This window comes from Symphalangus syndactylus, chromosome 2 (assembly GCF_028878055.3).
Source record: "Symphalangus syndactylus isolate Jambi chromosome 2, NHGRI_mSymSyn1-v2.1_pri, whole genome shotgun sequence".
NCBI classification, from domain to species: Eukaryota; Metazoa; Chordata; class Mammalia; order Primates; family Hylobatidae; genus Symphalangus; species Symphalangus syndactylus.
In genome coordinates, this window is record NC_072424.2 from 46,169,666 (window position 1) to 46,195,909 (window position 26,244).

Consider the following 26,244-nt stretch of genomic DNA (forward strand, 5'->3'; position numbering starts at 1 on the left):
CAAAAAAAAAAAAAAAACAAAAAGAAAAATTAGGCGTGGTGGCGGGCGCCTGTAATCCCAGCTACTTGGGAGGCTGAGGCAGGAGAATTCTTGAACCCGGGAGGCAGAGGTTACAGTGGTAGACATGTTTTGGTCTTGTCCCTTTCTCCCCTAGTAGCAGGAAGGCCTGTGTATTTGTAGTAGATATATTTGATGCTAGTCTCTAGCAGGGAGAAAAACATAGAGCACAAATGTAGCAAGCAATAATAAAAGTTTCTTGGGTATGTGTGTCACGTTTTTAAAACCTCTGGATGAGCCAACAGGTTTTGTTAGTCATTCCTGTTAATTCTGCACCTGAGATACTCCTAGGAAGGAGTACTTTTTTTGCCTTTTTTTTTTTTTTTTAAACAAGGTTTTGATTTGTCACCCAGGCTAGAGTGCAGTGGTGTGATTCTAGCCTACTGCAGCCTGAAACTCCTGGGCTCAAGCAATCCTCCCACCTCAGTTTCGCAAGTAGCTGGGACTATAGATGCGTGCCACCCCACCTGGTTAATTATTAAAATTTTTTGTAGAGATGGGTCCCACTATTTTGCCCAGATTGCTCTTGAACTCCTGGGCTCAAGTGATCTTCCTGCCTCAGCCTCCTAAAGTGCTGGGATTTCAGGCATAAGCCACCACATCCGCAACTTCTTTGCTTTTTTTAGGACTGTTTTTTAACTGACTGTTTTTAACTGACCTTGTTACATTTTTTTCCCCTAGCTACTCTTCTTTTTAAATTTTAGTCAGTAGCAACCTAGAGGAATCTCTCCTGTGAGCACTTTTTCATACTAAAAATAATGGACTGTAACTAAAGGATAACAGGGACTATGATCAGAAACCTCTATTCATATATTGCTTGTTTGGACTAAGCCTTACAGGATTTGCTGGGTCTTAAGAGGCCCAGCACATTCTTAGATATTATTTATATTGTCCTGAGTCAAGTTCTTTAAATTCATATATACAGTATGAGTTTACAGGGTTTTTTTTGTTTGTTTTTTCTATCTCTAGGGTTGCAATAGTTTCTAAATCTTTTGAAGGAAAAACTGATCGCACAGAAGAGTGGTATGGAACCCAGTACAAACAAGAAGCTATACCAGATGAAGTCATCAAGGTAGGGTTCACTCATCTATGAATAAGCCTGACATGTGAGGAATCACAAGAACATTGCTCCCTAGATCCACCAACTAAGGCCCTAGAGTGTGGAAGACTGATGACCTAGTGTTGTCTGTACCATCCTGAGAGAAATCAACAAGTAGATAGGGAGCTGGAGTTTAGCCTTTTCATGAAGACATGGTACTTTAGCCACCTTCTCTTGTGTCTATCAAACCACCAGGGTTGTGCCTCATGCCATAAAAGGTAACTAAAGTGCAGAGTACACGGGCACAGGCACCAGAAAGGCAAGAAGCGATGGAAGTAGGAAGCATGAGAGACCAATGCAAGGGCTCCAAAGAGCTCACAGTCTTGCTGTGAACACAGGCTGAGGGCAGGCTCCATCTTCACTTCAGGAGGTGCTATGTTTTATGCCTCATGTTATAGCACCATTGTTTTTGTCAACATAGGGGAATTATGATTTTCAGAACAGGTATGTTAAAACAGTATTTTGTCCCATTCATCAGTAGTCAGGATTTTGCTTGTGAATGTTACCTACTTAACTAGTACTTTTTCTTTCTTTCTCTTTTGGTTCTCATTGGCTATGTGCCTTTGAGACTGGGTCCCTTATTCCTGGGAAAAGACCAGAAAACTTTACTCTGACTAGATTCTAGTTAAACTTGAGTAATGGACATTTTAAAAATGTACCTGTGTAATGACATACAAAAAAAGGAATTAGTTTAAAAAAGAAAATCATCACTGGTACTTCACAGATCTCTGACATATTCATGATACAGAAGGAGATCGTTGAAGCCCTCCAGTGTGTGAAAATGTCCACCTCTCTAAACTGTGAGGAAAGCTGATCTTCCATGAATTAGTGCTAGGTCTGAAATAGTCCTAAAACAAGAAAGAATCCCCCTCTTCACCAGACTCTGACCATAACAAACCTGCCCTGAATGGAAGTTTTTTTTTTTTTTTCTTTTTTGAGATGCAGTCTCGCTGTGTCGCCAGGCTGGAGTACAGTGGCATAATCTTGGCTCACTGCAACCTCCGCCTCCTGGGTTCAAGCGATTCTCCTAGCTCAGCCTCCCGAATAGCTGGGACTATAGGCGCATGCCACCACGCCCAGCTAATTTTTGTATTTTTAGTAGAGACAGGATTTCACCATGTTGGCCAGGATGGTCTCGATCTCTTGACCTTGTGATCCACCCGCCTTGGCCTCCCAAAGCACTGGGATTACAGCCGTGAGCCACTGTGCCTGGCTGGGAATTTTTTAAGAACACATCTATCTGGGAACTCAGTAGTGAAATTACTAAGTGTTTCCTAGTCCCTACTATTCAGCTGTTCTGGAAACCTAAGATACCACTTAAGAAATATGGCCAACGTCCCCAGTGCCAAGAGACACAAATGCAGGAACTAAGATAGAACCGTAAAATCTGCAAGGCTGTGCCATACCAGCTAGAGATCAAATTACTGAATCCAGAAATCCAGAATTATTGACAATCGGTTTTTGTTTTTTTTTTTTAATAGACAGGGTCTTGCTCTGTTGTCCAGGCTGGTTGCTTTTTACTCCTGGCCAGTTGCTTTTTTTTTTTTTTTTTTTTTTAATAATGAAAAGCCTTATAAATTAGGTTCAACAATCAGTGGCCTGTGATCTGTCTCACTTAGCTTTTGGAACTAGGACAGGAAACAGATCCAGTCTATTACAGGTTGTGTGAATCTCAACCTAAATCTCAACTTTGTTTTTTCTTTTTTTAGACGGAGTCTCATACTGTTGCCTGGGCTGGAGTGCAATGGTGCCATCTTGGCTCACTGCAACCTCTGCCTCCCAGGCTCACATGATTCTCCTGCCTCAGCCTCCCAAGTAGCTGGGATTACAGGTGCACACCACCACACCCGGCTAAATTTTTGTGTTTTCAATAGATATGAGGTTTCACTATGTTGGCCAGACTGGTCTCGAACTCCTGACCTTGTGATCCGCACATCCTGGCCTCCCAAAGTGCTCGGATTACAGGCGTGAGCCACCGCGCCTGGCCTCAACTTTGTTCTTAACCTTGTGCTTGAACTACTGGTTCACTTAAAAGTTCACATGATCATCTGGGTGAATTGTTGGCCAGTTCTTAAGAAGTACTGAAAGCCGAGCGTGGTGGCTCATGTCTGTAATCCTAGCACTTTAGGAGGCTGAGGTGGGCAGATTGAGGGGAGTTTGAGACTAGCATGGGCAATACAGTGAAACCCCATCTCTAATAAAACACAGAAATTAGCTGAGTGTGGTGGTACACACCTGTAATCCCAGCTACTCAGGAGGCTGAGGCACAAGAATTGTTTGAACCTGGGAGGTGGAGGATGCAGTGAGTGGAGATCACGCTGCTGCATTCCAGCCTGGGCAACAGAGTGAGATTCTGTCTGAAAAAGAAAAAAAGAAGTACTGAAGTGAGGCCGGGCATGGTGGCTCACTCCTGTAATCCCAGCACTTTGGGAGGCTGCAGTGGGTGGATCAGTTGAGGCCAGGAGTTCAAGACCAGCCTGGGCAACAGTGAAACCCCATCTCTACTAAAAATACAAAAATTAGTCGGGTGTGGTGGGGCACACCTGTAGTCCCAGCTACTTGGGAGACTGAGGCACAAGAATCACTTGAACGTAGGAGGCGGAGGTTGCAGTGAGTTGAGATCATGCCACTGCACTCCAGCCTGGGCAACAGAGCAAGACTGTCTCAGGAAGAAAAAAAAGAAGTACTAAAGTGAAAGACACCCCCTTTAGCCTGGCTTTCAGGCCATACATGGATATAACTTAGTATAGCTGAAAGTATGGCTCTTATATAAATGACCTATTGTCTAGCAGTTGTGGGAATATATTCCTGAGCAGATTATTCTCCATTCTTTAAAGAGCTAGAATAAACATGATCTGCATATGGACCAGTCAGCTTTTCTGTGTTCCATAGTCTCAACTGTTCCTCAGGTGGTCATTTTGGAGATGTGGAGAGGAAGGATAGATATATGAGTGTAAAATCTTTGCTAGTACTAGAAAGACTAACTCAAGTTTCATGAAAACCCATCAATAGATTTGGTAGTACCTCCTTTATATATGATGGAAAACACTGCTGTGTGACAATTGTGCACTTAATATTTGCCCATATATTGAGCAGAGATACTATTTTAAACTCTTAAATCAGACTCTTACTGCATTTGTGTGTTTCATTATTCATCCAGAAATGGCAAAATGCTGACCTGAATGGGAAATTTAAACTTCCTACAAAGAATGAATTTATTCCTACGAATTTTGAGATTTTACCTTTAGAAAAAGAGGCGACACCATACCCTGCTCTTATTAAGGTAATGTGTTTGAATCAGTGATTTTAAATTTGAGGGACAGACCTAATACATGGGGGACTAGGTAAATGATTTCTTACATTTGGTACTATGTTGATTTGGGGAGGCTCACATCCTAATAGGTGACAAAAAAGCTGCAGAAAGAATAACTACAAGAAATATTACAAGGTTAAAAATATTAAAGCAAGCAAACAAAACTAAGAATCTAGGGAATCGCTTTCTTTGTAGGAGAAAAAAGTAAGTCTGAGCTGTAACCACAAGTCTGTGGAAAGGTCTGTGCCTCTTTTGCATGTCTGCTGAAGACCCAATAAGGAAGTAGGTTTATGCTGCATCATGGACCTTAAAGATAAGAAAGGATCTCTAAAGCCTGAAAGAGAGCAAGTCCAGGGGGAGCTGTTGGATTTCCTGCCCTTAAAAACATTCATTATGACATAGTGACTATATCAAATTAATGGAATGATAAACTAGTGCGAAGGGCTGGTGAGAAGTAGGGTTCCCTCCTCGTCTTTTTCAGAATGTCCTTTTCATGCTATTATTTCAGAACTTGAGTAGAGTGTGTAAAAAATTGTATCAAATTATTACAGCACATTCTCCCTTCTAAACATATTTCTTCTCCCTTCTAAACTGTTTCTAAACTCATGACTGTAGGCACACACACACAGATCTTTCTATCTTCTTCAAATGACCTAACATTTGGAAGAATTTAGATGAGTTCAGTGAGATAACAGTTAGTGTTTAGGAACATTAAAATTTGTCCTAAGCAACTAGATTATTAATGAGGCAACCATTTTTCTTTTTTTTCTTTTCTTTTTTGAGACAGAGTCTTGTTCTTGTTGCCCAGGCTAGAGTGTAATGGCATGATCTCGGCTCACTGTAACTTCCACCTCCCAAGTTCAAGTGATTCTCCTGCCTTAGCCTCCCGAGTAGCTGGGATTACAGGCACCTGCCACCACATCCAGCTAATTTTTTGTAATTTTAGTAGAGACAGGGTTTCACCGTGTTAGCCAGGCTGGCCTCGAACTCCTGACCTCAGGGGAGCCAGCTGCCTCGGCCTCCCAAAGTGCTGGGTTTAGAGACATGAGCCACCACACCCAGCCCGTTTTTCTTTAAAAATGACATTTTAAAGAGTTTTATATTAGCTTATGCAAAGAGAAAGTTCATTTACCTCAGCTGTTTTTTATGTATTGTCTATCTTATTTATTTATTTATTTATTTATGGAGACAGGGTCCCTCTGTTGCCCAGGCTGGAGTGCAGTGGTGGGATCATAGCTCACTGCAGCCTCAAACTCCTGGGTTCAAACCATCTTCTGGCCTCAGCCTCCTAAATAGCTGGTTTACAGATGCACACCACACCCAGCTAGTTTGTTTTTAATTTTTTGTAGAGATGGGATCTTGCTATGTTGCCTGGGCTGGTCTGGAACTCCTGGCCTCAAGTGATTCTCCCCCTTCAGCCTCTCAAGTAGCTGGAATTAGAGGTGTCAGCTACCATATCCGACTTTCGCTGTTTGTTTTAAATAGGCCTTCCCAGGGCAAACTAACAAGAACATTAAACCATTTATATCTCTTCCCACAGTTTCAAGGTAGTTTCAAGTGACTAAAGCCATTCTTAGTATAGCATGAGTGAAGTGGAGAGGCAAGATAAGTAGCTTATTTGTTCATCCTTGGCCATGTTGGTTATCCATGGTTGCATATTAAATTATTCCAAAATTTAGCAGCTTAAAACCACAACATGTAAGTTAGGCCAGACGCAGTGGCTCACACCTGTAATCCCAGCACTTTGGGAGGCTGAGGCGGGTCGATCATGAGGTCAGGAGTTCGAGACCAGCCTGACCAAAATGGTGAAACCCCGTCTCTACTAAAAAAAATTAGCTGGGCATGGTGGCACGTGCCTTATCCCAGCTACTCAGGAGGCTGAGGCAGGAGAATCGCTTGAACTCAGGAGGTAGAGATTGCGGTGAGCCGAGATCATGCCATTGCACTCCAGCCTGGGTAACAAGAGTGAAACTCTGTCACAAAAAAAAAAAGAAAAAAAAACAACCCACAACATTTATTATCTCACACAGGTTTTTTTCCTTTTTTTTAAAAGGCTCGCATTCCATTGCCCAGGCTGGGGTGAAGTGGTACGGTCATGGCTTACTGTAGCCTCGGCATCCTGGGCTAAAGTGATCGACCCACCTCAGCCTCTTGTGTACCTAGGACTACAAGCACACACCACCACGCCCAGCTAATGGTTCAATATTTTTGTAGAGGCGGGATATCACTATGTTGCCCAGGCCGATCTCAAACTGCTAGGCTCAAGCGATCCTCTTGCCTCAGCCTTCCAAATTTCTGAGATTACAGGCATGAACCATCATGCCTGGTCTCTCACACACAGTTTCTTTTTTTCTTTCTTTCTTTTTTTTTTTTTTTGAGACAGAGTCTGTCTCCGTTGCCCAGGCTGGAATGCAGTGGTGCAATCTCAGCTCACTGCAACCTCTGCCTCCCAGGTTCAAGCAATTCTCATGCCTCAGCCTCCTAAGTAACTGGGATTATAGGCATGTGCCACCATGCCCAACTAATTTTTGTATTTTTAATAGAGACAGGGTTTTGCTATTTTGGCCAGGCTGGTCTCGAACTCCTGGCCTCAAGTGATCTGCCTGCCTTGGCCTCCCAAAGTGCTGGGATTACAGATGTGAGCTGCTGCACCATATCTCACACACAGTTTCTTTGTTTTGTTTTGTTTTGTTTTTTGAGATGGAGTCTCGCTCTGTCGCCCAGGCTGGAGCGCAGTGGCACGATCTCGGCTCGCTGCAACCTCCGCCTCCCGAGTCCTGGTTCAAGCTGTTCTCCTGCCTCAGCCTCCTGAGTAGCTGGGACTACAGGCACGAGCCACCACACCCTGCTCATTTTTGTATTATTAGTAGAGACGGGGTTTCACCATGTTGGCCAGGATGGTCTCGAACTCCTGGCCTCATGATCCGCCCACCTCGGCGTCCCAAAGTGCTGGGATTACAGGAATGAAGCCACCGCGCCTGGCCCTCACACAGTTTCTGAGGAAGGCCAGGAATCCAGCAGTGACTTAGTTGGGTAGTTCTGGCTCAGGGCTTGTCGTGAGGTTATAGTCAAGCTGTTGGCCGAGGCTTCAGTCATCTGAAGGTTCAACCAGGGCTGAAGGATTCTCTTCCAAGTTCAGTTATGTGGTTGTTGGCCAGCCTTAATTTTTCACCACATGGACCTCTCTGTAGAGTTGCTTGACATGGCAGCAGGCTTCCCCCAAAGTGAATGATCCAAGAGGGAAAGTGAGTGATCAGGATGCAAGCCGCGGTGTCTTTTATAATGTAGTCTCAGAGGTATACCATTAATTCTGTCATACTTTGTTAGTAAGGCAGACCAACCCTGGTCTAGTGTGGGAGGGGACCACCCAAAGCTGTGAATCTCAGCAGCCAGGGGTTGTTGTGGGCCACCCTGGAAACTGGCTGCTATACGCTTGCAAGGGACTTCTGCCTCTGCCTTCCTCCCAGTGTCCAGAAAGATGAAGACAGGACAGTTGGTATTGGCTTCTCTGATCTGTCTCTTCCTTCACTGTACCCCCATCTCCCTAATACAGGGGAAATAGAAGGCAGATTTCACTCTGCTACAGGAGTCTGCAGTCTTTGTCTCCAGCTTCCTACCTGCTGACTTTTGAGTATGCTTCAAGGCCATGGGACAGCAGCTCCAGAACAAAACTCTAACTATTGCTTCTGTCCTCCTCCTCTTGAAGAGTGATTTGATTGAACATTTTTACTGAATGCACCTCTGTTTCCCTAACCAAATTGTTTCTCCATCACAGGATACAGCTATGAGCAAACTCTGGTTCAAACAAGATGATAAGTTTTTTTTGCCAAAGGCTTGTCTCAACTTTGAATTTTTCAGGTATGTAAGATGAATCTAGCTTATAAAGCTTATAAAAATCAACAATTACATTTCCAAAAGTTGTCTGTTCTTCTTAAACATCCATGTCTAGAAATAAAAGGAATTAGAGTTGTTTCACCTAGAAAAGGAGAGGCTGAAAAAATAAATAAGTAGAAATAAAGAAAAGGAGAGGCTGGTCGGGCACTGTGGCTCATGCCTGTAATCCCAGCACTTTGGGAGGCCGAGATGGGCGGATCACAAGGTCAGGAGATCGAGACCATCCTGGCTAACACGGTGAAACCCCATCTCTACTAAAAATACAAAAAATTAGCTGGGCATGGTGGTGGGAGCCTATAGTCCCAGCTACTCGGGAGGCTGAGGCAGGAGGATGCAGTCAGCTGAGATCGCACCACTGTACTCCAGCCTGGGCGACAGAGCCAGACTCTGTCTCAAAAAAAAAAAAAAAAAGAGAAAGAAAAGGAGAGCTATTGCTGTTAAGAGGTATTTTAAAAACCAACGTTGTTAATTTTTTTTTCTTTCCCCGTTAATGAGTATACCCTTTAGCTGAAATGATTTATGTTAGCTATTGTTAGGACGACCTTCTTAGCCTTCAGGGTTTTGGATTCTGAGGAGGCCGTAGATTTACCCAGAAGAAGACTCATTGAAGAAAGAACAAATAATTTGGGGTGTTTTTATTGCTTTGGTTTTGTATTCCTGGAACTTGTCTAGAAGAAGAGGTACTAGTTACTAAACGATCCTGAGTCTTGTTTCGTCCTTTGTCTGGAACCCTTAGATACTGCTTCCTCTATTTCTGGCTTGATTACTTAAACATTACTGATTAAAAGGGAGAAGATGTTTAGTGAAATTTATGAATAATGCTATGGCGGTTATTTCTCAGTGCACCTTCAATTCATCTTTGTCTTCCTTTACTTATTTGTGTGTTAATCACCTGGTTCAGATTTTACTTTGTGAGTTTATACTTTATACTTTTGTATTTCTAAAATTCAGTGGTTTATGAGATAAGCCTATAATGGTTTATTTGTTCAGTAATGTTCAGTATGATAATCAGCTTTTTCATTAATTTTTATTCGGTTGGCTTGACATGAAATTAAAGGTAGTTATGGTTTAAATGCTTTGGAAAGAGGGAAAAGAATCTGATTTTCTGTCAACAAATATGTTGAGATTATAGTGATTATAAATATTGTGGTTTTATAGCATGAGATTCACAGATTATCTAGAACTGTGCAGAGATTTTTTATTGTTTACACCAAACATGGGCTGTCAGGTTGTGGCTTATTATTGGTAAAGGGCATTACAAAGCTGCTTTTTATTTTTTGATATTTGAGAGTAATATTTTTAACACTCTAAGCAGCTTGTCACCACTTTTCCATTTGGCCTCTGTGATGATGAATTTCTTTAGACTACCCTTTGAGAGACCATTTTACATTTTTGTGTTCTCTAAACTGCCTAGCACATTTCCTAGAACTGAAAATGTCCCACACAAATCCCTCCCTCTGGTCTGTCTTCCTAGAGGTAACCACTGTTCTGTTTCTTGTACATTTTAATTGAAATTTTCATGTGTGTGTCTATATCCTTTCCATCTTTTCAGAAATAAGATTATATTATGTGTAGTTAGCTATGATTTTTAAAACCCTGTGATCCATATTTAAGCATATAGTATCTGGTTACAAAATAACGTATTTTTAAAACTAACACGTGAACCAGAATTTAGGTATCCCAGTTGAATCCTATTCTCTTTTAAGTTAGTTTAGGGTCTTCTCCACTTCACCATCACAGCTGCTGTGGATACAGCTGTTTTTGTTGTTGTTCTTTTTTTTTTAGGAGACAGAGTCTTACTCTGTCACCCGGGGCTGGAGTGCAGTTACTGCAGCCTCAAACTCTTGGGCTCAAGTGATCCTCCCACCTCAGCCTCCTGAGTAGCTGGGACTACAGGCGCATGCCACCTTGCCAGGCTGAGTGTAGGACACTCCTTGAAATTATTTTCTGAGCCTGAGCCATAGTGCTTTGAGACCCAAAACTTGGATTTTCTGGCTTTTCACTTCCACCTGAGAAAGGTGCATAGTTGCCTGTGGGGCCGACCTCTGTGATAGCCTCTCTTTTGTTTTGATGATTTTGTTTTTGTGAATTGTGCCTTCAGTTTTTGAGCTGCTATTTGCCCAAAGAAGGAAATCTGTCATCATGTATCATACTTTAAAAAATTTAATGGCAGAACATTTATTCAGATTTTCCAGTTGGAGAATATTTGGATAGCTGTAGAACTTTGTCTTTGATTTTAATTTTCCAAGTGACTACACATTTTATCCCTATTTTTGCTTTTTTATCAGCTTTGATAAAATTGTTGGCTTTTGGCTGGGTGCAATAGCTCACACCTGTAATCCTAACATTTTGGGAAGCCGAGGCAGGAAGATCGCTTGAGCCTAGGAGTTCGAGACCAGCCTGGACAACACAGTGAGACCTTGACTCAACGTTAAAAAACAAAATGTTGGCTTTGTTATCAGTACATTAGTTATATTTACTGTGCTACAAGTAGAATGAAACTTTTAATTTGCTGCCAAACAAGCCAAGCAGGCACCTGCCTCAGGCCTTTAGCACTAGCTATTTCTTCAGCCTGGGAAGTTCCCCACTCCACCCCTTAGATATCCCCAGGGCTCACTCCCTTGCCTCCTTCAGGTCTGGGTCCAGATGTCACATTGTAAGAGTGGCCTTGAATGGCCATCTTATGTAAAGCAGCAGTCTTTCTTCCCTGCTGCCATCACCCCATCATTACCTATTCCCCTTACCCTGCTTAATTTTACCCCATAGCACTGTCACCAACTAATATGTCAAATTTAAATTTATGATTATGTGTCCCCTCTAGCTAGATTATCAACTCTGAGGTCAGGGACTTCGCCTGATTTGTTCACTCTTTATTTCCAGTGCCTAGAGAAGAGCCTGGCACTGTAGTAAGCATATAATACGTATTTGTTGAATGAGTGAAACTTTTACTTTCTTCTGATAAAAGGTAAGCAAGATTGTATAGTCAAAGGAGCAGGTCATTTAACTTGCATTTGAATCCCAGCTCTGTTGCCACGAACTCAGGGGACCTGAAGAAAATTATGTTTCTTATCTGGGAAATGAAGTTTAGTTGATCACTGTGGTTGTTCAGTTCTTGTACTCTATAATTCTTTCTTCTTTGTTCTTCCTCATTAAAATATTTTTCTATTTTATTTTTCCCTAGTTTTGGCTGCTGTTATATGATAGAAATTATCAATTATTTTACTGACAGTTCTCTAGCTTTACTGTTTTGGGGAAAACTCAAGGATAAGCTAACATTTTCACAGGTCTCAATTTTTCTAAGTTCATGTAATTACCACAGGCACATTTCCCAGTCTTTTACTCCTGTCCACCAAGGGTGTGACTTTATTGGAGAGAGAGGGAAGACATGCAAATGCTCTATCTGTTCTGTCGGCCGTGCTCCTCCCGTTAGCCTAAGCACAGCCATGCATTTTGGCCCGTTCCCACTCCTCACATACCCTGCATTTCTAACTTGTCAGTTCTGCCACACCATCTGGGGTAGGCAGTTCCTTCTCCTTCACTACCACCAGCGCGCGCATGTGCGTGAGTGCGCGCCCACACACACACACACACACACACACACACACACTTACTTCAGGCTTCTTTTTCAGACATCTTGTTTTTTTCCTCATAAGAAGAAATAGCCTCAAGAATTCAATCATATCCTCAGGAAATCATATTAACCGGTGTTCAATATCTTGATCCATCTCAAAAGGCCATATCACATTGAGAAGTAATAAAATCAGCTATTTTACTGTCAACATTTTCTTCCAGCCCATTTGCTTATGTGGACCCCTTGCACTGTAACATGGCCTATTTGTACCTTGAGCTCCTCAAAGACTCACTCAACGAGTATGCATATGCAGCAGAGCTAGCAGGCTTGAGCTATGATCTCCAAAATACCATCTATGGGATGTATGTAAGTACCCACGCCTTAGAGCCTTCCACTCATCAACATTTTTTATATTGATTTGATGGAAGCATTTTTTGATTGAGGGTATGAGTTTAATTTTTTTTAATCTTTATGGCTAATCGTATTTTCTCATTTAACTTTTAAGTTAGCTCTTATTCTAAGTGTTCAACTACATACCATTCATATTATGCAAATTGTCCTTGATTTCTTTTTTTTTTAAACGTCTTTCATCAGAATGTCATATTTTTCTACTCAAAATTGGACCCTGATTAAGGTTTAGATGTTACCCATTCTGTATTTGAAATCTTGGTCTTTGGCAAAGGAAAATGAAGTCTTCCTTCTTTTGTAAAACCTAAGGTTGGCATATACTATTTCCCTAGAAATCCAGATCATGAGGCTGCATATCCATACTCTTCAGTCATGTTTCTTCATTACCATGCCACTGCTTGAGGTATCAAAGCATTTCTTTTGTTTTTCTTTTTGTTAGTCGCTACATTTATGCTGATCCTCTCCATTGCAACATGACATACCTGTTTATCAGGTTATTGAAGGATGATTTAAAAGAGTATACATATGCAGCACGCCTCTCAGGTTTGAGCTATGGCATTGCATCAGGAATGAATGCAATACTTGTAAGTAAAATGAAAACCAAAGAAAAGGCACCACCCCATTTAAGCATTATGTTGAGCTTGGGAAAACTATTAACTTCTGCATTTTTAAACAAGAAAGTTGATGGTTTTTTTCCTTGCACCTTTTTGATGATCGAAGAACTCAAATTAGTGTTAGTTCCACTAATGAATGATTTAATTAAGTTTAGTGCATCTTGTGAACATGTACGTGTGCTACGTTTATTTGCATGTTCTTCTGCCTGAGATGTTTAACATATTAATTCTGAAAGCATGTTGTTCTTTCTATATAATTGAGTATATTAACATCTGTAAGTAGAAGATATCCATAGTTGTTGTGGTGATTGAATTTTACTTATAAATAGGCTCCCTTTATTTCTGCAGACAGTAGTATAAAGTTTCTATGTTCAGATACACCTGACATTTTAATTTAAAACTTATTTCGTAACACGCACCATTACCTACTTTATGTGTGTTTTAAAATAAGCATTATTAAATCCATCTAAGAAATAACTAGATCCTTTCTTTAGAATGTGTTTCCAAGCTTGCTTATATCTCCATTCCAAGTTAACATCCCTTTTATGGCACACATTCATCTTCACTTTTCTTGAAAATATGTTGCATATTTTAGTAAAAATGAAAACGAGAGCATTTTGGGGTACTCGTTATTTAAATTCTTACACAAAAGATTGTAGGAGTTTTAAATTTTATTTATTTTCCAGTGACTTTTTTTCTTCACATAAATAAATTCTCTGGTAGCTTTTGTTTAATGTATAAGAATGTATATTAATCTAACCATTTTCAGAGTCCACAGAAGTTTGAAGCTCAGAGATCAAAATTAGCTCCAAATAGAAAAGTAATCATCTGTTTTCTCTTTTTTCTTTTGATTTTTAGTAGCATATTACCATCAAAACACATAATTTTTATTTATGACAAAATGGGTTTTCTGCTAATTGTCAGTCTAGTTCCTACAGTAGGAAACATGATGTGCTTGCCATGGCCAGTGGCCTTCCCTCCTGCTGAGGTTCTTGCCTATCATCCTGTACAGCGTAGAGACTTTCATGATATTCTAGCTGCAGTGTATCCCCTACTGCTTTGGGTGCCACCATGTGGAAATATCATGATAGAAATTCTCCATTCCCCACTTTTCAAAATGTTAGGCATTTAGAGACAAAGTAAATTGTGCTAAGTTGGCTGGGCACAGTGGCTCACGCCTGTAATCCCAGCACTTTGGGAGGCCAAGGCAGGCAGATTGCTTTGAGCTCAGGAGTTCAAGACCAACCTCCTGGGCAACATGGCAAGACCCCGTCTCTACAAAAAATACAAAACATTAGCCAGACATGGTGATGTGTACCTGTAGTCCAGCTACTCCAGAGGCTGAGGTAGGAGGATCACTTGAGCCTGCGGAGCAGAAGTTGCAGTCAGCAGAGATTGTACCACTGCACTTCAGGCTGGGTGGCAGAGCCAGACCCTATCTCAGAAAGAAAAAAAAAAATGTGCTAAGCCAAGGTCCTGATGATACATACAGTGTATCCTTTTTACACATTTGTTTTGCCATTAGCTTTTGGAACACCAACAGAACTTATCAAATAAGCACGTGGTTAGAATTGTGGATCCTGCCTGGCACGGTGGCTCGTGCCTGTAATCCCAGCACTTTGGGAGGCCGAGGCAGGTGGATCACCTGAGGTCAGGAGTCTAACTATGTTGCCCAGGTTGGTCTTATACTCTTGGGCTAAAGCAAGCCTTCCATCTCAGCTTTCCAAGTAGCTGGGACAACTTGTACATGCCACTATGCCCTGTGATTTTTATCTTCTTACCTCACCTGTAAAAACCTTAAGTCTGCCGTTCATTAGATATTCTTTTTGAAGGAAAAACTTAGCCACATTCTACAATTAATTTTATAATAAGAACTTGAATTTTGATGATATAGTATATGCCACCATAGTTCGGTGTCAGGTGAGTTTACTTACTGTTGGTTTTGTTTCAGAAAAGTAAAATTATGCTTTTGGGTATAGAGATTGTTAATGGCCAGGCACTGTGGCTCACACATATAGTTCCAGCTACTTGGGAGACTGAGGCAGGAGGATCACTTGAGCTCAGGAGTTTGAGTCTAGCCTGGGTACCCTAGCAAGACCCTGTCTCAAATAAATAAATAAATAAATAAATATATTTTTTAAAAAAGATGGTTAAGGCTGGGGCTGAGACAGGAGAATTGCCTGAACCTGGGAGGCTGAGTGAACCGAAATCGTGCCGTTGCACTCCAGCCTGGGCAACAAGAGCGAAACTGTCTCAAAAAAAAGATGGTTAATGTTATCTTCCTAAGTGTTACACTATATTTATATATTTATGAGACATTAAATTGAATTGGTTTCATTTTTTATATGTCTGTTTTGGGATTTTCTACATGTTTAAAAATCAAATCAAGTTGTTTATTTGGAAGTTGTTTTGTGACATTTTTAGACTTTTAATACCCTGAATTCTTTCTGTAGCTTTCAGTGAAAGGTTACAATGACAAGCAGCCAATTTTACTAAAGAAGATTATTGAGAAAATGGCTACCTTTGAGATTGATGAAAAAAGATTTGAAATTATCAAAGAAGCAGTAAGTTTTCTGAACCCTGTTTTTTATTCATAAGGTAATATTGCTATATTATAAAAAGTTTTCATAATAGTTTTTATAATATAAAAGAAGCAAGGAAGAAAAGAAGAATTCATAACCCTGTTGGATTCATCTCACCTTGTCGTTGCAAAATCCTATACTCCATCCAGAAAGAAATCCTAGTAGACTCTGGGGACACCTGGCCTCTTCTCTGTGGTTGCCAAGAGCTCACTGCAATTCAGAGTTGCAGCTCTGAATTTCAAAGAGAAGCACTTAGTGGCTGTCAGGGCCTCCTTGAATGTTCCATCCCAACCTCTAGTTCAGAAGAACACACAATTCAGCAGACTGAGGTCTACGTTACCGCAAGACCTTGTCACATTAGAGCACACTATTTGGGTTTGACATATCTTCCACTTAAATTCAATTCATGTTTGGCCCAGTAATGGAAGTATGGGATGAACAGCTGCTTCTGAAGCTAAACTATGACCTTTCCTTGTATACCAGAAGAAACTACCATCAGTTTTCAAATACAGATCCCATATTTTATATGGCTACCTATTTATGTTGCTTGCTTATGGAGACTTTGGGGATGGCTTTATAGCGTAGAACCTAAAGATTCCAAAAGACTTTCCTGAAAACTAGGGATAACTTTCTGAGGGACTAAAGATATCCCATAGTGAAGGCACTTATAGTCCATGTCAAATGCTGAACAAATGTAGCTTGGACAAAGAAAAAGCATGCACTTTTATGTAAAGATCGGAGAGGAATAAACCCCATTCTTAATTATATAACTTCAGAAAGGGGAAAGAAGTGAATATCCTAGTAACACATAGTTTATAGAGAATTGAAATTTGATTATAACTGGACTTTTGAAATGATTTTTAAAAGATTTATAAAATTAATGAACGCATGTCTCCTTCACTAGTATATGCGATCTCTTAACAATTTCCGGGCTGAACAGCCTCACCAGCATGCCATGTACTACCTCCGCTTGCTGATGACTGAAGTGGCCTGGACTAAAGATGAGTTAAAAGAAGCTCTGGATGGTGAGACTTTCTACTTAAAGCTTAATGCTTTCTTCATTTTTTTCCTAAATTCATTTTGGTTTATTCTGATATTGACTGTTTATACTTTTAATAACTTGTAGTTCTATTAAAGCTGGCTGTGCATATGTTTTATAAAAACAGTGGTGGGCAGGATGGCTATAGTTAACAGTAACATATACTTTTAAATAGGTAGGAGGATATTGAACATTCCCAACCCAAACAAATGATAAATAAACTTAAGATGATGGATATGCTTAGGACCCTGATGTGATCACTATACATTGTATGTATATATAATAACATTATTATATACTCTATGAATATCTACAATTATTATTTGTCAATTAAAAATAAAATTAAAAAAACAGTGGTGGCTTTGAAGTGGTTTTTGCATTCAGGCAGGTTAGCCACATTTACTGTTTTCAATATGGACCTACCCCAGTTAATTATTACTATTTTTAGATTTCTGCAGAAGAGCTGGGTGCAGTGACACATACCTGTAATCCTAGTACTTTTGGGAGGCGGAGAAAGGAGGATCGCTTGATCCCAGGCGTTTGAGACCACCCTGGGCAATATAATGAGACTCTGTCTCTACAAAAAATAATAAAAATGCCGGGCGTGGTGACTCACGCTTGTAATCCCAGCACTTTGGGAGGCCAAGGCGGGCGGATCACGAGGTCAGGAGATCGAGACTACGGTGAAACCCCGTCTCTACTAAAAATACAAAAAAAATCAGCCGGGCGTGGTGGCGGGCGCCTGTAGTCCCAGCTACTCGGAGAGGCTGAGGCAGGAGAATGGCGTGAACCCGGGAGGCGGAGCTTGCAGTGAGCAGAGATCGTGCCACTGCACTCCAGCCTGGGTGACAGAGCCAGACTCCATCTCAAAAAAAAAAAAATAATATAATAATAATAATAATAAAAATATTAGCTGGATATGGTGGCATACACCTGTGGTCCCACTTACTCAAGAGGCTGTGGTTGAGAGGATTGCTTGCGCCCGGAAAGTTGAGGCTGCAGTGAGCCATGATTACGCCACTGCGCTCCAGCTTGGATGACAGAGCAAGACTCTGTCTCTGCCTCCAAAAAAAAAAAATTTTTTCTGCACATTAAATGCTCTGACCCAAGTACTAACCTTGTTAATATTAAAGGTTTTTTGTTTGTTTGTTTGTTTTTAAAGACAGAGTCTGCCCTATTGCCCAGGCTGGAGTGCAGTGGTGCAATCTCAGCTCATTGCAACCTCCATCTCCCGGGTTCAAGCAATTTTCCTGCCTCAGCCTCCTGAGTAGCTGGGATTACAGGTATATACCACCATGCCTGGCAAATTTTTTGTATTTTTAGTAGGGATAGGGTTTCACCATGTTGGCCAGGCTGGTCTTGAACTCCTGATCTCCGGTGATCCACCCGCCTTGGCCTCCCAGTGTGCTGGGATTACAGGCATGAGCCACTGCGACCAGCCAATATTGAAGTTTTAAGAAAAGAAAAAGCTGAACTTCAAAGTCTTAACACACAATGTTCAGGCTTTTTTTTTTTCCTTCCTGCTTTAGCATCCTTAGATCAGTTCAGTTAAAAATTGGAAAATGTGAAAGCCTAAAGAGTCATCTTTTGTTGTTTTTTTTTCTAGAATCTTAAGTCTAATTTTCAGGAGTTTGGCTTGAAAATCCAAAATTCTTTGAGAGCAGTGATTATACCTTCCTTCTATACCCCTTTACTTAGTATCTAGTATAATGTTACGCCCTCAGTGTGTATCTAATGAATGCCTGTTGAATGCAAAGAAATTACTTTCAGGATTTCTTTATTGGAAAAAAATGTAGATTGGTGTCACCCTTTATTATTGTTTTAGATTTTTTACTTCTCAACATTACCTCACCAATTAATCTTTCTTCCTACGTGCTCAGCCATAAGCATTAACATGCAATAAAAAGAATTCTGGGCCGGGCGCCGTGGCTCACGCCTGAAATCCCAGCACTCTGGGAAGCTGAGGCGGGCAGATCACGAGGTCAGGAGATGGAGACCATGGTGAAACCCCGTCTCTACTAAAAATACAAAAAATTAGCCGGGCGCGGTGGCAGGCGCCTGTAGTCCCAGCTACTCGGGAGGCTGAGGCAGGAGAATGGCATGAACCTGGGAGGCGGGGCTTACAGTGAGCCAAGATCACGCCACTGCACTCCAGCCTGGGGAACAGCGCGAGACTCCGTCTCAAAAAAAAAAAAAAAAATTCTGGGCCGGGCACGGTGGCTCATGCTTGTAATCTCAGCAACTTTGGGAGGCTGAGGTGGGTGGATCACGAGGTCAAGAGATGGAGACCGTTCTGGCCAACATGGTGAAACCCATCTGTACTAAAAATACAAAAATTAGCTGGGCATGGTGGCACACACCTGTAGTCCCAGCTACTTGGTAGGCTGAAGCAGGAGAATCGCTTGAACCTGGAAGGCAGAGGTTGCAGTGAGCCAAGATCATGCCACTGCACTCCAGCCTGGCAACAGAGAGAGATTCCATCTCAAAAAAAAAAAAAGAATTCTGTTGAATGTTTTAATAACCTTTTATGACAAGTTCTTATACTTATGTAACACTGTGCTTTTGATGTCTTCAGTGACACAAATCAAGCAAAGTACCGAAAGTCATTATTTTGTTGATTGCCTCAGGCATTGGATAGGAGGCTAGATTATAAAAATCATTTACTAGAACAGGTACATTTTTTATCAGGACAGTTAATATGCTTTTCTTTGCAAAATGATTATGATCATATGCAATTAATAGCAAGAATTATACCTTTTAAAAATACCACACAATTGGCCGGACGCGGTGGCTCACACCTGTAATCCCAGCACTTTGGGAGGCTGAGGCAGGCGGATCACAAGGTCAGGAGATCGAGACCATCCTGGCTAACATGGTGAAGCCCCGTCTCTACTAAAAAAAAAAAACAAAAAATTAGCCAGGTGTGGTGGCGGGCACCTGTAGTCCCAGCTACTCAGGAGGCTGAGGCAGGAGAATGGTGTGAACCCAGGAGGTGGAGCTTGCAGTGAGCCATGATCGCACCACTGTACTCCTGGGCAACAGAGCAAGACTCTTGTCTCAAAAAAAAGAAAAAAAAATAGCACACAATTAATTTTAAATGTTTTCCAAAACGAAGCCTACTTTTATAATGATCAAAAAGCAAAGGTTTGAGGGTTTTATTCACCCTTCGTTAGAATCTAGGTCAGATGGCATGTTACTTTTAAGCAGAATAAGCTCTATAGTATCTCAGAGGGATATGAAGGCTTCCTAAAATAGATTTTATAAAGAGAAAAGTCAGTACTTTTTTGGTTTAAATTTTCTGCTCAAATAATTATTCCATTTTGATATATACACTTCTACAATAATCCAAAATGCCAGAATGGCTTAATTTGGAAACAACTCAGTGTGAGAGGCTGCCTTTTGACTCTAAATCATAGAGTCACTCAATGACTCTACACTTGATCTTAGCCAAAAGGCCGAGAAGCAATACACTCAATGACTCTAAATCATTCAGCTGTCTAGGTGCCAGGGTATGAAGAACTTCAGGGTTCAGTGTGGTCCAGCAGCATTTACTGACTGCCTACCATGCACCCAGCCCAAGACTGCAGGTGCTTGAGATTAAAAAATGATTAATTAAACATGGCAAAACCCCATCTCTACAAAAAATACACAAACTAGCCAGGCGTGGTGGTGCATGCCTGTATTCCTAGCTACTCAAGAGGCTAAGGCAGGAGAATCGCTTGAACCCAGGAGGCGGAGGTTGCACCACTGCACTTCAGCCTCGGTGACAGAGCAAGACTCTGTCTCAAAAATAAATAAAAATTAAAAATGATCAATTAGATGGAGTTTCTTTGATCAAGGAGCTCCAGTCTGGTGGTGAAGCATAAATGTAAGTAGATCATTTTAATAGAGAGAGACAAGGGGGTAAGTGTTGTGGTGGAAAGCTGCAGAGAGTGCTGAGGGAGCCTAGTGAAGAGGACCCCTAAGGCAGTACAGTGGAGTAGAATGAACATCCACTTTGGAATTGACCAAGGATCAAATCCCAGCTCTGCAATTTACTAGCTTAATGACTTTGAACAACAAACTTAAATTTTCTTAACTTCATTTTCCTATCTTTAAAGTGGGGATAATAGTACCTACTTTATAGTGTGAAAGATAACATCTGTAAAATTCCTGATCTGTGGTAAGCACTTGTTATTTGCATTCCCATGTTTCTCCTTAAATGTCTGTCACTGATTTTAGCATCCATTGGTAGATCTTGCTTGTAGCAGTTATTACTATGGTGTCCTAATGGAGAAGGGACAGCTCTTCCTCACAGAAGGATTACATCAATATATGTAAAAAGAACGAGGGAAATAGAAAAATTGCCATTAGAACTCCATAGTAGTAATTGCTACAGGCAATAACCACCAATGGTTGCTAAAATTAGTGGGTCAGATTTAAAGAAAAAGAAAATATTTGTATAATCTCATTTACTTTTCCCAAAATAAACATTTAGTAATTACAAAGGGAAAAATAGGTATAGATGGGCAAGTGGGCTTTTCCAAATTGCATATAGAGCACATATGAGTTATTAGATTATAAACAAAAGAATAAAATAACACATTTACAGTGAGGACATCTGGCAGACACCACCTTAACCAAGTGATCAGTGTTAACATCACTAGTACTACAACATATCAACTTCATGAGTCCCCTGATAGGATGCAGTGAGAAAGGCGCATTACCTTTGTGGTATTCTTTGTAGTAATACAGACATGAAATCTAATCGTGAGAAAACCCCAGACAAACCCAATGTGGGACTTCTATAAAATAACTGAACAGTACTCTTCAAAAGTCTTGAGGTCATGAAATACATGGAAAGACGGAGAAACTGTCAGAGATTAGAGAGAACTAAAGACATATGACAGCTAAATGTAATGGAGGGTTGTGGATCAAATCCTGGAATAAAAAAAAGACAAAAATGGGAAAAATCCAAATAAAGTCTGTACTTTAGTTAATAGTATTATACCAATGTTAATTTCTTAGTTTTGATGGTTATGAAAGATGTTAACATTAGGGAAAACTAGGTGAAGTGTTTACAGGAACTCTGTGTACTATTTCTGCAAGTCTTCTGTAAGTCTCAGATGATCTCAAATTAAAAAAAAAACCCTCATAGGTAGCGCTCACTGTGTCTTCTTACACCTTTGCAGATGTAACCCTTCCTCGCCTTAAGGCCTTCATACCTCAGCTCCTGTCACGGCTGCACATTGAAGCCCTTCTCCATGGAAACATAACAAAGCAGGTGGGTGGTTGAGGTTTTAGCAATCTTTTGTGGATCATTGCAAGATATTTTTTCCCTCTAGTCTTTCTCAAGATTGTTAACCAGCATGGTATGATAAGAAACACATTAGAGTTTACTCAACCCTCTCGCTCTGTGGAGGAAGGTAGAGGGCACAGGGAAAGTAGAATGATGGTGATTAACTGAGGGCCTACTTTCATGGCTGCCTCCTCTGCTGTTTTCTACCTTGTGCAATCATAGGAGGAAATGGGAGTAATTATCCCTACTCTGTATAGGGTGGCATAATTGTATAGTAGATAAGAGCACGTGCTGTAGAATCAGACAGCCTGGATTCAAATCCTGGCTCTGCTATATACTAGATCTGTAATCTTTTGAAAATGTCTTAACTCTGTGCTTATCTGTTTTCTTTTCTGTAAAATTAGAGTTATAGTAGCACCTGCATCATGTGTGGTAAGGATTAAATAGTACATGCTAAGTACTTAGCACATGGAAAGCACTACAAAATTTCTGTGGCAGTCTGTCTCAAGATCCCTCAGTCTCGGCTGGGTGCAGTGGCTCACGCCTGTCATCTCAGTACTTTGGAGGCTGAGGCAAGAGGATTGCTTGAACCCAAGAGTTCGAGAGCAGCCTGGGCAACATAACTCTACAAAAAATTGAAAAACAGCCAGGTGTGGTAGTGCATGCCTGTAGTCCTAGTTACTCAGGGGGCTGAGGCAAGAGGAGCTTAGGAGGTTGAGGCTGCAGTGAGTTATGATTGTGTCACTGCACTCCAGCCTGGGTAACAGAATGAAACCCTGTCTCAAAAAAAAAAAAAAAGATCCCTTGATCTCTACCACTCTGCTATACCCCTTCCAGAACAATATGCCCAAGGTCAGATGCTAATAAGTGGCAGAAGCAAGATTCTTACCAAGGTCATTTTACCTACCATAAAGCCTATGTTTGCCTCCCTTGCTTTTCTGTGACCCCAGGTGTCTGTAGTCAGGATCATTTCACTTGAGACCATCTTTGGCCATGCCTTTTTTCCAGTATCAGCATCAGTATTGATGATTGTTTGGGTGTCTGTTTCTTTCACCACTACCATATTGACTCTATTGCAAAATGACCATACTGACAAATTCAATTTTTATCCATTTGAATAGGATCAAATGTATTTAAGATTTTAGAATCCACTTTTATGATAAACAAAGTTAGTTTATTTCACAAACAAGATATGTTTATGTTTTTGTAATATGTTGGGACATATTTTTTCCATAGGCTGCATTAGGAATTATGCAGATGGTTGAAGACACCCTTATTGAACATGCTCATACCAAACCTCTCCTTCCAAGTCAGCTGGTTCGGTATAGAGAAGTTCAGCTCCCTGACAGTAAGTAGAGATGTTGTAACTTTGGGAATGGACTATTTTGACATAACAGTGTGGGTGATTACAGGTGGGCTGAATTTGGTATAGTTTTATGTCAGAGATTTACTTGGGAACCTCTACTATTTACAGAAGTATGATTAGAGATAGGTAATTCTGCCAAAAAATTTTTGGTAGGAGGGCCAAAGAAGTAAAATTGGAGATAAGCAATAATTTTGAAGAGAATGATACTGGAATTGGTGGGTACTTGAATGAAGGGGAATTAGGAAGTAAAAATATCACAAAGCTATTGACTACGAGTCATGAAATAAAATACATTTATAAAAATGGAAACTGGAATTATAATATTTAATTGGAAACCCATAGGATTCTTTGGCAGAAATAGTTTTAGGAAACCCACAGGTGCAGATAACATGTAATCATTACAAGTATATTTTTATAAGGGATTAACAAAGACTTTTATTGAATTTATATATTGGGGTTTATAATGTTGGGTTACTTTTACATTAACAGTGGCTTCTTCTGATAAAAACTTATTAAGCATTATTGTCAATATTGCTCAAAACTGTGTAATAGAAGGTATATTAAATGAAGGAAGAGAAGCTTTTTTTGGCCAAGCTTGATTGGCTGTTCCCTATGCATGAACCATCTGTGCTGCCTTTCCCCCCCAGCTATTTTATCCTCCCAAAATGGTGTTTTCCTTTCCCCCTTCTTCCCATGGGCCAGTGCCTACATCCTACTCCTTCCAGGCCTATTTTATAAGCTACTTATTCCACCAAACTTTTTCTAAAACTCCCAGTTAGAAATAATCACGTCTACCTCTGGACTTGCAGCACAATTTTTCTGAACCTCCCTATTCAAGCTGCTTAGCACTTCTCGTGTTGGGATTGAAGTGCATCTCCATCTTCTTGTTAGACTGTACATTCCTTAAAGCCAAAGTCTGTGTCTGGTTCATCTGAGTAGCTTCTAAAGCAACTAGAACATATTATTACTTCAGGATACCTTTGTTGAATGCTTAGAGATACGTTGAGCCCAGCTCTGCTCATGACCAGTCATCACAGATCTGGTAGTGGTTTATTTCCAGCTTTTGCTAGTTTATTCCTCAGTCACTACAACCAGGACAAGACTCAGTATGTGCTGATTCCACTACAATTAGAGAAAGACTCAGGATATTCTGTGCAAGAGCCATAACAGTTGACTTCAAAGTGAGGCCAGTCTAGAAACAATATTTCAAAGTGAAATTCATCCTTCTTACTTCTTTTGACTCTACTTCCCTCTTTATGTCTCCTTTCCTAGGATCTTAATCTCTTTTGCCTCCTAAGTACCCTCCCAAATTTCTCCATGTTCAAAAATAGCCCAGTTCACATCTCATTCTCAAAATGCTAGGTGGTAGGAAATCATTCTGAATTAGCCAACTGATCAGATGTGAATCTTTAAATAGTTCTTCACTTAAGTCTCCATGGAAAGGCACTTACTATTTAAAAATAAAATATTCGGCCGGGCACGGTGGCTCACGCTTGTAATCCCAGCACTTTGGGAGGCCGAGGTGGGCGGATCACGAGGTCAGGAGATCGAGACCACGGTGAAACCCCGTCTCTACTAAAAATACAAAAAATTAGCCGGGCGTGGTGGCGGGCGCCTGTAGTCCCAGCTACTCGGAGAGGCTGAGGCAGGAGAATGACGTGAACCCGGGAGGCGGAGCTTGCAGTGAGCCGAGATTGCGCCACTGCACTCCAGCCTGGGCGACAGAGACAGACTCCGTCTCAAAAAAATAAAAATAAAAAAATAAAAAAAATAAAAATAAAAATAAAATATTCAGGCCAGGGTGGTGGCTCATGCCTATAATCCCAGCACTTTGGGAGGCCAAGGTAAAAAGATTGCTTGAAGCCAGGAATTTGAGATTAGGCTGGGTAAAATAGTGAGAACTTGTTTCTACAAAAAATTTAAAATAAAAAAAATTAGCTGGGCATAGAGGCGCACACCTGTAGCTACTTAGGAGGCTGAGGTGGGATGATCGCTTGAGCCCAGGAGGTTGAGGCTGCAATGAGCCATGATTGTGCCACTCCACTCCAGTCTGGGTGCCAGAGTGAGAGACTGTCTCAAGTGAAAAGGAAAATTTTCAGGCATTATAAAGGAGATGTTTTATTTATCTTTATTTTTATTATTTTTTGAGACAGAGTCTTACTCTGTCACCCAGGCTGGAGTATAGTGGCGCAATGTCAGCTCACTGCAACCAAGGAGATGTTTTAGAATATATATGAAAAGGGCCAGGCAGCCGGGTGTGGTGGCTCACACCTGTAATCCCAGCACTTTGGGAGGCTGAGGTGGGCAGATCACCTGAGGTCAAGAGTTTGAGACCAGCCTGGCCAACGTGGTGAAACCCCGTCTCTACTAAAAATACAAAAATTAGCTGGGCATAGTGGCAGGCACCTGTAATCCCGGCTACTCAGGAGGCTGAGGTAGGAGAGTTGCTTGAACCTAGGAGATGGAGGTTGCAGTGAGCCGAGATTGCACCACTGCACTCCAGCCTGGGTGACAGAGCAAGACTCTGTCTCAAAAAAAAAAAAGAAAAGGGCCAGGCGTGGTGGCCCACGTCTGTAATCCCAGCATTTTGGGAGGCCAAAGCAGGCGGATCACCTGAGGTCAGGAGTTCAAGACCAGCCTGGCCAACATGGCAAAACCCCATATCTACCAAATATAGAAAAATTAGCCAGGTGTGGTGGCACATGCCTATAGTCCCAGCTACTCAGGAGGCTGAGGCAGGAGAATTACTTGAACCCAGTAGGCGGAGGTTGCAGTGAGCTGAGATGGCACCACTTCACTCCATCCTGGTTGACAGAGCAAGACTTTGTCTTAAAAAAAAAAAAAAGTATGAAAAGGCTTAGAAGGATGTGAGGTGGGTGAGGGAGAGAGACTTACAGGCCACATTCCTCTCTCTCTGCTTTTTTTTTTTTTTTTTTTTTTTTTTGAGACAGGGTCTCACTCTGTATCTTGGTTTGGAGTGCAGTGGTATAGTCACAGCTCACTGCAGCCTCAAACTCCTGGGG

At 41.1% G+C, this 26,244-nt stretch overlaps 1 protein-coding gene across 6 annotated transcripts in view; it reads left to right on the forward strand.

Annotated features, from left to right (window-relative positions):
* The window catches only part of IDE (insulin degrading enzyme), a 126,234-nt gene that overhangs the window by 84,799 nt on the left and 15,191 nt on the right, over positions 1-26,244 (forward strand). For 5 of the 6 annotated variants that reach the window (XM_055255384.2, XM_055255342.2, XM_055255381.2 and 2 more), the window contains 8 exons: positions 1,027-1,129; positions 4,317-4,439; positions 8,245-8,327; positions 12,156-12,300; positions 15,410-15,520; positions 16,443-16,563; positions 21,749-21,840; positions 23,092-23,203. In XM_055255384.2, coding sequence (XP_055111359.1) covers positions 1,027-1,129; positions 4,317-4,439; positions 8,245-8,327; positions 12,156-12,300; positions 15,410-15,520; positions 16,443-16,563; positions 21,749-21,840; positions 23,092-23,203 — 890 coding nt within the window. Of the gene's footprint in view, positions 1-1,026; positions 1,130-4,316; positions 4,440-8,244; positions 8,328-12,155; positions 12,301-12,781; positions 12,927-15,409; positions 15,521-16,442; positions 16,564-21,748; positions 21,841-23,091; positions 23,204-26,244 lie in introns of all 6 variants that reach the window. The other variant, XM_055255352.2, reaches the window with a different exon arrangement.